The 12294-nt window shown below is 38.0% G+C and overlaps 1 protein-coding gene across 5 annotated transcripts in view; it reads left to right on the top strand.

Annotated features, from left to right (window-relative positions):
* Nucleotides 1–12294, top strand: part of FILIP1 (filamin A interacting protein 1) — a 240284-nt gene that overhangs the window by 190490 nt on the left and 37500 nt on the right. For all 5 annotated transcript variants that reach the window (XM_063443004.1, XM_063443000.1, XM_063443001.1 and 2 more), the window contains exon 4: nucleotides 5847–6025. In XM_063443004.1, the coding sequence (XP_063299074.1) occupies nucleotides 5847–6025 (179 nt within the window). The remainder of the gene's footprint in view (nucleotides 1–5846; nucleotides 6026–12294) is intronic.

Raw genomic sequence — 12294 nt, 5'->3', positions numbered from 1 at the left:
ACGCTCCTCACAGGAAGTGCGCAATCACTGGCGTGTAGCCAAGTACGGGCCATTGAAGGGGACACATATTAACAGGGACAACACACACAGGTACGACCCTAGGGCTAGCCCCCTCATGAGACTACTACCCACAGCAGAGTAGGGCATCCCCGTATCTATCACATGCTCGTGCAATCAGGCACGCCTATACCCTACTTATTGTTGTAAACCGCTAACATGCATGAAATGAAAAATAAAGATTTAAAAAATATATATATATATATAAACTGTCTCTCTAAATTGCCATATGTCTAGATTCCCTCTTAGATAGGGGGTCCTTTGATATGTTAAAGGCCATTAGCCTTGTGTTCCAGTATCATATCCAAAAGAAAACATTAATATTTACCCACAGATGAATAATTAAGTCTAATTTTTTATTATATTTAGAATGAGACAAGCACAATCTTTTAATCAAGCCCAAACATGATTTGCGTAACTTAACTATAGGGGAAGGGACTGTGATGTCCGCTCTATTGGGTCACAAGTATGGAGTGTGACATATCTATGGAATGGGAAAGCGGTAACAAATTCATGCAATTGGTAACAAAAATGGTAACAAATTCATGCAATTATTATTTCTGTGGCAAGTACATAAGAGGAGATAGAAGGGGTGTTCCTGACCAAACCATAGTTACTATAGGTACGCCTTATCTCCACCTCTGGCGAGGATTGGTAATCCACAGGGTATATATCTAATGATACTGAAGTGTGTATTGGACTTGCTTGGGGATCAGAATCTAATTCTGAGTGAGTCACCACCTTTCTTGTCAGAGAACCCCCGGCGGAGAAGTTTTACTTTGACTTTTGAGTAAGTGATTAGGACTTCTGTAATTTTATCCCTTTTGTTTTTTATCTGTTGTTGGTGTAACTAATTTGATTGTCATCTGTATTTTTGTATGTACTGTGACTATTTTTTGTTCATAATAAATATTCCTTTATTAAGTTCTTTACCAGCCTTTGTCTGGTAAAGAATCATATTCCCTGAATAGACTAATTAGTGTTTTGCATTAAATATTGTGCTAAATTATGTTTGGTGGGTTTTTCTTCTAAAGTTACCTGGGTGGACCAAGGTTCCCCATTTATAAATTATCTTGGTGGTGGCAGCGTTAAGGTAGTAATATTTATATTATTTTATATACATATACATATATATATATATATATATATATATATATATATATAGTTAGGTGTGGGTAGTGTTAAGTGGGATTTTATCATTATTTTCGGTCTAGTGCAGACAAATAGTGAACTTTAACCCTTTCACCATGCACTCTCTTGAAGTGGGGTGCGTTCGTGACAAATTGGTGGCACAGCGGTGGGATAACCAGATTTTAGTGTTGCTGGATTTGTTTGTTAATCCAGGCACTAAAATAAATTGTCTCAATTTCCAAAGGCTGAACTCATATATAATATATTTACACCTCAGCAGTCCCCCCCCCCTTTGTTTTTTCTTTGCTATCTTTTATTTACTAAATGGAGTACCAGGCGCAGTCCAAAGCAGTGCTAGACCAGCTTTGCCAGGAGAGATCTATTCCTTGTCGGGGAAAAACAAAAGAGGAACTATTACAAGCACTGGTGTACTATGATATACACCAAGCAGTGCAAAGTGATGCCTCAAGCACTGCCGAGGAGATACCTGTAGCTTTTGTCCACGATTTGCCGAGATCTGGAGATCCTCTGGATTCTTACTTACAAACTGTGTTAAAATATGTGGACTCAGCAGATACAAACCAAAGACTACAGCTTATCCTTAAATATCAGGAGGCTGAAAGAGAGGCGACTGAGTGCCAAGCCGAGAGAGAGCACCAAGCCGAGAGGGAGAGAGACGCTTCAGAGCTGCAGGCTGAGAGGGAGGATTGACTGCACCAACTATGAGTATTAATTCCAGAGACTCTTCTGCACCCAAACCACATGCAGAGAACTTTCCAACTTTGGATAAAGTTCTGGATGTTTTCCTGCGGAGTTTTGAAAAGGTTTGCAGGCAGTTTTGAAAAGGTTTGCAGGCAGCACCAGCTACCAAAGGACCAGTGGGCAAGGTACCTTACCCCTGGTCTCAGAGGTCCTGCACTGGAAGCATTTGCTGCACTTCCAGCAGAGTCTGACCAGGACTATGATACGATTAAGGTTGCCTTGCAGAGATGGTACAACCTTACTCCTGAGGTGTACCGGAAGAAATTCAGGACTTTGCAGAAGCGTTATACAGAAAGTTACGCAGCAGTTGTGGAACACCTGGCGACAGCATTCCGGCAGTGAACTAGAGGGCTGGAGATCAAAACCCTAGAAAGATTGGAAGATCTGGTCATTAAAGAACAGTTTTTGCAGCTCTGCCCAGCCGATGTACAATAATGGCTGCTGAACCGGAACCCCAAAACAGCATTGGAGGCGGGTGAGCTGGCAGATTTCCACACTGCTAATCGAGCAACAGTGGACCGGAGCAGAGGTTTTGCCAAGGGAGCATCCAGTTGGAAGACCACACCACCACGATTCCCCATAACCAGGCCTTGCGGGACATCTTTTGTTTCTGCTCCTTCCTCAGGGAGAGGGGGAGCTTGTGCCATTTGTGTGCAAGCAGATAGGGGCTATGTGGGTATGTCAGAGGATGGCCTGGCTGGGAGAGAAAAGTATGTGCGGGTGTGCAACATTCTGGGCCTGACCAAGGGATGTCAAAGGTGTCATGTGAAAATGTACAGGAACAGCCTCATGCCTTCCCTGCCAATTCTTCTATCTTTCCCCCCTGCCATCTTTCTTTTAACTCTCTCTTTCTTGTTTTCTTCTGTTCCACCCTTCCTCATTCTCTTATCTCTCTGTTCCTTTTTACTATTCAAATTTCTACTTTCTCTCCTCTCAATACTCCTTTACTTTGCTGTGACCATATCTCATAGCTGGTATGATGGGCTGATGCCCCATACGGATCGCATGGGACACAAGGACACAGTAACATTGTTACAACGGTTTCCACTGCACATGAGCAAACAAAATGTCCTTTATTGTATCGATTGTACAAAGATAAAATGTTGGCCGTTCTGGACAAGTGTTGCTATTTTGGTAAACTAAATGCAGGGGGTGGGCATATTAGCCTTACTAACTGTATGTTGGGTACCATACTTCATCAAGCAGAAGGTAAGTGGGTACTTTTGTGGTGTACTTCAGTGATAAGATATTGATAGTTGAATGCACTTGACTATTATGAATTATGTTATCTTGCAATTTAACGATTGTCATTTTTTCTATTTTCCTTTATCATAATTTTTCTATAATGAACCAAAAAAAACTTGGAATAGCAAAAAAAAAACAAAAAAAAAAAACTAATTTTAAGCTCTCTACCACAACATCTGGAGTTCCTATCCCCGATCTAGAATATCAAAACTTCTTATGTTTTCTCCTTGAATGGTCTCCAACTTTTGCTTCCTCTTTTTCATTCATTTTTTGTTCTCTTGGACTCATTTCCCTTTTAATTGTCCTCTATTGCAGCAAAGGTACTTTTAAGCATCACATATTTTAGTTTCTACCCCAAATGGTGTTGTGTTCCATTTACTGTTCCTGTATTCAGTAACTTATTATTATTCATAATTTACATAAGAAAGCTATAATATATTTACACTGATCAGCCACAACATTAAAACCACTGACAGGTGAAGTAACATTGATTATATCATTACAATGGCAGCTGTCAATGGTTCAGTTCTTGAATTCCATGTGATGGAAGCAGTAATAATAGGCAAGTAAAAAGATCTGAGGTACTTTGATCTGAGGCCAAGTAATGATGATGGCCAGATGACTGGGTCAGAGCCTCTCCAAAACGGCAAGTCTTGTGGGGTGTTCCCAGTATGCAGTGGTTAGAACCTACCAAAAGTGGGACAAGGAAGGACAACTGGTGAACTAGGGTCAAGGTCATGGGTGCCCAAGGTTCATTGATGAGCATGAGGAGAGAAGGCTAGTCCGTCTGGTTCGATCATACAAAAGGTCTTATGAATCACATTTCCTTTTAGGAAAGGTGGATAGCCGGGTGCATGTGCACTGTTTATCTGGGGAAGAGATGGCAGCATTATGCACTATGGGAAAAAGGCAGGCCTTGGAGGCAGTGTTATTCTCTGAGCAATGTTCTGCTGGATAACCTTGGGGCCTGGCATCCAAGTGGATGTTAGTTTGACACGTGCCATCTACCTAGAGATTGTTGCAGACCACGTACACCCCTTCATGGTAATGGTATTCACTGATAGCCTCTTTCAGCAGGAAAATGCATATGGCCTCACTACAAAAATTGTTCAGTAATATTTTGAGGAACAAGACAAAGAGTTCAAAATATCGCCTTGCCCTCCAAATTCCCCAGATCTCACGTTCTGGCTGAAATAGAGTTGTGAACTAACTCAATAGTCATAATTCTAGGTATAGTATGTAAATGTGTCCCAAAATAGCTCCAGGATAAGCAGAAAAACATTATAAACAAAAAAAAGTGCCAATAATGAAATGGTCAAAAACATCAAAATTAGTGCTTTTTTCCAGTCTTGTTGTTAGACATCTGCTTTGTGCTGTTTCTATTAATAGCCATTAGAAATTAGCCACTATTATTATTATTATTATTGTATAGCACCAACAAATTCCGCATCTGTTTACAATGGGTGGACTAACAAAAATGTAATTGTAACCAGGCAAGTTGGACGCACAGAAACAGAGCGGTTGAGGGCCCTGCTCAATGAGCTTATATGCTAGAGGAAGTGGGGTAAAGGGACACAAACGGTAAGCAAAGTATTAGAGAAGTAGATTGGTAGAATAGTATTCACTGAAGACTTATTGTGTATTTTTTTTTAAATGACAGTTGCAGGAGAGGAATCAGTTGGGAGTCATTAACAGTTTAATTGATACACATTTGTGAAGAATTGAGTTTTTAATGATTTTTTGAAGGAGTGGAGACTGGGTGAGCATCATTATGTAGAGATTTGAAAAGAAAGATACAGAATTTCAAATTGAGCCCTATGTTTTATGGGAAGTCAATGCAGGGACTGACAGAGGAGTGAGGCGTGGGAGGTGTGCGCGGGTCAAGTTGGGAGCACGTAAGACCACTGAGAAGCGGATTGCAGTAGTAAAGGCGACAGAGGACTGTGGCATGGACCAGCACCTTAGCTGCATCTGGCTTTAAGTAGTATCTTCAAATGACCTACAAGTTTCCATCCTTGTTGCTATTTTCTAACAGCTTATCACTTGTAACACCTTCTGCGCTTCTCCAACTGTTAGCAAACACCACATAACAATTGCTGAAAACTAAAAAAAAAAAACAATAACTGGAACCAATAACAGAAACAATTGACGGTAGTTTCCTGTTGCTAATGGGGAGTTGGGAAACATCTGCAACTTGCAACTGTAGCAACTACTTCTTTAGAGAGTAACTGTTGCATTGCATTGCAACAAGCTCTTCTTTTGCAAACTATTTTAATAACATATTAATGTACACTTAAATAAAAAAGATATTAATATGTCTATATACTGATTTTCTTTTAAGTAATACAATGACATCCCTACAACATGAAAATCTATTAAAACAATTCCAATAGTTACGTATTTTTATAAACAAAAATGTATTAGTTCTCTTGGAACAGAATGTCTTCACTTATCTGACAAAATACTACAAAGAATAATAGATATCATCTCAATGGGCTTAGAAAGCAAGAACAATTATTTTTTTGTATCATGGTTCACTTTCTGTCTTCATGTTTAAAATTTGACTCACTGTTGAGTGAATCACACACATATAATACAATTCTACTTTTTATTTAAAAAAGAAAAAGGATTATTTTTCTTTCTCAATCCAGCTCGACAGGCTTGAAGAAAAACAGAAAGAAACCTACCGTCGTATGTTAGAGCAGCTCCTTCTGGCAGAAAAGTGTCATCGACGTACAGTGTACGAGTTGGAGAATGAGAAGAGGAAACACACTGACTACATGAACAAAAGTGATGACTTTACAAATCTGTTGGAACAAGAGCGTGAGAGGTGGGTACAAGCAGAAAAAAAAAAGTGTAAAAAATACTTTGTATTGTATCCAAATAATACAGTCTTAATTGGTAAGTTATTGCACGTAGTTGAATGGAGAGACCTTCTTGTCGTGCTATTGTAGAGCTTGTTAAGAGGCTTAAAGGGTACCTGTCTTGGTTCATAAAACGTATGCTCTTTCAAAGCGAATTTGCTAGCAAATGTATAGACTGGGAGAAAAAAACTATTTAAAAATATTTTTTTCTCCCAACTGTCAGTCTATCCTTTGTCATAGGCTGTATGCCGAAGGATTAACTTACAAGGAAAAGAAGAAGAGCCCTGCAATTGCTCTTCATTCTTAGCAACCACAGTGTCCCCAGGCAGGGCAAATCGATGGAGAAACCAGGCAGAGTGCGGACAAAGTAGAGGGTAAGGTGATTGAATATATCTAAACTTTACACCAAATACAATATATATCTCTGTGATATATGACGGATTAAATGTATTGGGTGGTGTGGGGGGAGGTTCACTTTAATAAACAATGAGAGCATTATTTACTAAAGCAGGGATTGCCAGAAATGTAAAGTTGATTTAAAATATTGGGAGAACATAAACTGACTAAAAGTAATTTGTAATTAGGCCTAGAGATAGCTACTTTGAATATCAAACTTTACTGAATTCTATAAAAACCCTGGTAATGTTACTAAATATCCTCTTTAGTAACACTTATAAAGGTGCCTCGTGCAGAATGTATTTTAATGAAGTCTAACTTTTAATATAGCATTTATAACTCATTGTAGTGGCGTTGTTGCTACTTGTCTCTGTGTGCTGCACCCTGGTTCCTTAATCTTATTGATAATGCCAAATAGTATACGAATGGCAATTGCATCCAATGTGAAAAATAGTAGTAGAAGGCACTCCACAATTTCCAAAGTTTTGGTGCTTGTGCTGCGGAATCAGGTCAGCAGAACCCTCAAGCATATCAGCAACCCAAATAATCCTAAGCACTCAGCAATAGTATCTCATGGTGGTTTATTAATATACTATCAAATGTGAACAGGGCATTGTTTCAACACAAAATGTGTCTTTCTCAAGCTATAAGTCCAAGTGCATAATACAACGTGTGATATAGGTGATTAAAAGCAATCAAATTTGAATAAACAAAAATAGGAATAGGATTGTAATAGACAGCGGTGGTTTGACCTTGAGTACTCCATCAATCATGTTCCCTTCCTTGGTGAATGCAAAATCTTCCTCTAATCTCCTTCCCTGACATCCCATAACCTCCTCTCAGCAAAGCGCATATTGGCTTTGCTGTGATAAAACATTCCTCTGTGTTTAGTCATCTTGGCACCCAGTGACTTTTGGCTGCTCTTCCAGTGATGTAATGCTGAAACCGCATCACCTGCACAGGAAAAGGATCTGCAAGTAATAAAAAAAATACAGCTAGTTTAAAGTAAAATGTGTGTAATTGATGTAGGCTTAGGGTTTCTTCTGTGTTTGTTATTTGAGCTTCTCTAGCTTCCAGATGGAGATAAAAAACTAAACTGTGTGTTTTGTGTTTAACGTAAAATGGCTTTTTCTTCTGTCTACCTGCTACAGATGATTATTGGATATAAAGTTCTTATACATTGAACACACGCTTCTTAGAGTAAAACATAGTCAATGTCATGGCTGGCTGTGCATCTTGGGATTTCACCTTCCATAACAATTGGATGTTAAGCAGCCACACAATTCTTTTGGGAATAACCATTAATACCTACGTGCAGTCCATTAGTATTTGGACAGCTACACCAATTTTGTTATTTTGTATTGGCACAGTTTGGATAAACAGTCAGGATAAAACTGTTTGGTTATGGTGCTAGGAATGTCCTGGTTCCCCTCCCCATTTTAATCATTTAATCATTTTAGAATAGTTTGCTGCTTTCTGCCTCCACTACTGCTCACTACTATACTACTGCTTATGAAGAGCCAAAAGATGCTCATGAGCTGAGCTTTGCTAAGTCATCTAATCACTCTCAGGCAATGATTTGAGCCCTGCACTGTGAGAATTCTCTCAGTGAAGAGAGCTTACAGCTGTTACTGAGCTCTTGTGGAGGGGGAGTGGTGCCCATCGGACCCCAAGAAAAAAGTCAAACTTCCTAAAAAATGTTGACTCTTTACAATCCTAACAATGGTGGTGGTAAACACCAGGGCACTTGTTGCATTATACGCACTAAAGCACACTGTAGTGGTTATGGTGCTTGGAGTGTTCTTTAAAAAAACAAAACACACAATCATCAAAAGTAAATATATTTATTTTTAATGTTAGAATGTTAGTGTGTTCTTTTATGTATTTAGATTGCACCTACTTCTTTTTAGAAAAAGTAAAAAAAAAAAAAAAACTGCCATAAAACTGATGTGTAATCCAGCTCCAGGACAGACTCCTCGCCACTCTGCATCTGGGACATCAGTTATTCAGTTATGATGATGTTTGTGCGATCCAATGCTTGTCATAGAGAAGCATTGAAGACAAAGGGCACATGTGTGACAATCACTGCTCTCTGCCAATGCCAGCTGGTTGTTTCTCTATGAGTGATCATCCTGTGCATGGTGAAGCCAAATGTGAAGGTCTTCAATGAGGAAGTTCCTCTTGTAACTGTCAGTCTGATATAAAGTATATCCCTGGTAGTTCACACTATGCTGTGGGGCCAAACAGCAGTCTTACCCCAAGGCTGGCCTTCAGAGAGCAGAGAGAGCGCTCTGACCAATGAGTAGCTAATTTCTCGTACGCAGCAAGAACTGGACCTGCACTTTCAGGCAATATGTGCAAAGTGCAAGTTCACACCAAACAGGCAGTAAAAGCTGTAGGGAGTGTGGGAACTTAGTTGCGGTCAAGGTCAGATGCGCAAGCCTGATGAGCTGTAAGTTTGATACCTCTGCTTTAAGTACTTATAGTTTGTACATTGGTAGCGCACCTTCTTCAGCTTATACAGTATGATATTTGGGGCAGCTTAGATGCATTTTGGCCATATTACTTGAGAAAATATCTCCAGGTTTGGTAACTTTAAAGGTGATTGTTCATAGACTGCTAAAGGTTTTACCGGTTAAAAAAAGTTAGAGCTTCTAGGAAAACTTCTAGGAAATACATTTTTCTTTATTACAAAGTTATTTCATACTGATAGATGGCAACAAAACAAGGTAACAGACCTCCTCAAGTCCCTACAGAGTAAGAGCGCTTTTGAATACAGTTGCTATTTCACCGTGCATATACCAATAGGTCTTGCCATGCAAATATAGCTGACTTTAAAACAATAGAATATATCTATGTGCACGCATGTGTGTGCATAAATTAGCACACATTCCATTTTTTTAGTTATTTGACTTTCCTCATCATTATTGCTATGCAATTGCAAAAAAAGTCGACATCATGGATGCCTTGAATAACTTTGTTAGGAGATAAATGCTTTCACAAGTTATGTAATCAAATTCCAAAATAAGTGTGTAATGGGACTGTGGGATTTAGTTTACATCAATTGGGTGGCGGACAGCTACATTTACAGTGGCTTGCACCAGTTGAGGGCATCATCATATGTGTGGAGAAGGTCTGCAGGGAGCAATGCTCATGTATTTATATATTTTATCTATACTCTAGTTGTCGTTTCATTAAAACAGAGTTTTGCTAATATCTATAGCTGTCTGCACGTGAACTTATCATTCACATGATTTGTAATTTACGGGGATGTAAGGACCTGAGTGTATATACAGAATTAGAAGTGCCCTACTGAAACAGGAATTCTGGTTGACTTACTCTCAAAGTCTCAAAGGCACCTTCATTCATGAAAGAGCTGAATGTTCTTGTGAGAGGACATCCTTAAAACATGCAGAATCGGGAATTCTGAAAACCCATATTAAATTGTTTTGCTACAAGTGATAGGGACCTTATTCAAAGGTGACACAAGCTATCCTAGTTTCAAAGTTCAATATACATTGCATGACACTACTGCCAGGTGCGGAACAGAGCTTTTCAAAGTTGACATCAGTAGGACTTATCTGTGATCAACTGAAGGGGTTATGGCTCTCAAAATAGATCTATCACTCACTTTACTGGTTTGCTGCAGCAAAGGCAAAAAAACATGATATGCGAATAGAGTGCTATTTTTTGGAAGATATCTAAAGACCATGCATATGTAATCTAAAAGAGTAGCTATCTCTGGCAAATGCACAGACAAGGGAGTTATAGTTATAGATTTATAATTTGTCTAAAAACTAAACGTTTAGAAACTAAAAAAATATTAATAGTTATTATCTAGTTGTTTTTTTTATATAGTTTTTATAGTTGTTTTTATATGTGTGTTTAAGCACATGCTGCTAAATGTAAGCAAACTGGCAGCTAATACATGTTTCCAACATAGCTTAGTGGTACTCGTTTTATAGACCTCAGAAGGATGAAAATTGATGTTGCCAAGATTTGGACATTCATGAACTTCACAAACAACTTACTCAGCTACTTGCCTCTTTGCATGCAAAATATAATTTTATTTATCAGTTTATCCAAATATGTCCCTGTGCAGAGTAGTAAGGATTTGGTTCTATTTATTAAATTTTAGCAAACAAATCTCTTTTTGGAAATGGTATCAACACCCATTATCAATTGGTGCAAAGTACATTGCACCCCAGCTTTTTAAAACAGTCTAAACACCCCTCTGCGTGATAAATGCTGTCTGCAAAGCCGTGCATAAGCCCTTATTTTTGGTTGATGGATTTTGTACATACCTTAACATTTTTTGGATAGAAGTAGTCTTGTTGACTAATGAAAACGCGGAAAAGATGTATTTGATTATTATTAGACTTGTGGATTCTATTTTAAACAAACTGTGATTTGTCCGAATTGTAGGGAAATTGCTGTTAGTCTGAAATTTGAAATTATATATGGATGAATCACAAAATAAAATTGACAATGCCCAAGAACCATGAATTCTGTCAGTGATGCCAAAAAATAAGATGATTAATAGGAAGAATGATGACTGATAACTAGGGGAGAAACACACAAAAAAAGGAAGAGCAATTTAAAAAAATAAATGAATAATATATATATATATATATATATATATATATATATATATATATATATATATGTGTTTAATACATTTATAATATAATATATAATACATAATATAAAAATATGCATAATATATAATACATAGTATTTTAATATTTCTCAATACACTGATTAGCCAATATTTGCGCCAACTGATTAGCCAAAATTTGCGCCAATTTGTCTGAATCGTTTTACCCAAAATTATCACATAGACGAATTTTGTCTGAACTGAAACAGCACATGGACAAATCCCAAATTGCCTGAAACAAATCTTTTTTTTTTTTTTTTTGACAAATTAAATCTCTTTATCACTATCTGATAACTATTGCATATTACATTGTAATATAGACTGAAAAAGACCATCAAGTTCAACCACATATCTGTCAAAGTCCCGCCAGGAAGGTAATTTTCGATTTTGATACAAAATAAGTAAAAAAAACTTTTCTCCCCTTGTGCTTTTTGTTACACATTTACTGTATTTTATTGGAAATGTGTCAATAAAAATAAAACAACCAGCCAACAGGATGGGTTCTAAAAATGAGACTAGAGTGTCTTAAATCAGATATGGATATCTAGGATATAAAACCAGACTGCCTATGGTGTAATATAGTTATACCTATGAGGAAGGGGAGAGGGACTGGAAAAGCACTCACAGAGTAGAAATGAGATCAGGCTTGTCTCACCTACTGGGATATATCTGCTAAGGTATATCTTAAATCCTCAGCCACAGCTGCAGGATAGTGCAATACCATATTAAAATGTTTAAATTGGTAAATGCACTTACAAGAATATGAATAAAATATCTCCTTCTGCAAGTGGACCACACGGAAGGATAATATCTCTGTGTGAGGAGAGGATATAAAGCAGTGAAAAGGGTAAATAAAACCGACTAAAACTAAATAGTAACTATACAGTCAAATAAATAATCCAATTAATTTAATCTGGTTGGGACTTCATCAAAGTCCACCCTTAGAGTCCACCCTTAGGTTGTGGAGCTCTAGGCTCCCATCTTCACTTGTGGCGGCATGTTGACTGCGAACACATTTGTAGGCACATAAATTCAAGGAAATGGGCAGTAAGTGGGAATAAAAGTGCAGAATACAGTGCAGGCTAGCCACTCCAAAATAGGGATCACTCCCAATCCCAATAACAATACAAGCAGATATATAGTATAGTTAAAAAACATATACCACCGGGGGCGCCACAATCA

This window comes from Pelobates fuscus, chromosome 2 (assembly GCF_036172605.1).
Source record: "Pelobates fuscus isolate aPelFus1 chromosome 2, aPelFus1.pri, whole genome shotgun sequence".
NCBI lineage: Eukaryota > Metazoa > Chordata > Amphibia > Anura > Pelobatidae > Pelobates > Pelobates fuscus.
Note: the sequence above shows the minus strand (reverse complement) of the source record. Positions and strands in the feature narration are given on the sequence as shown.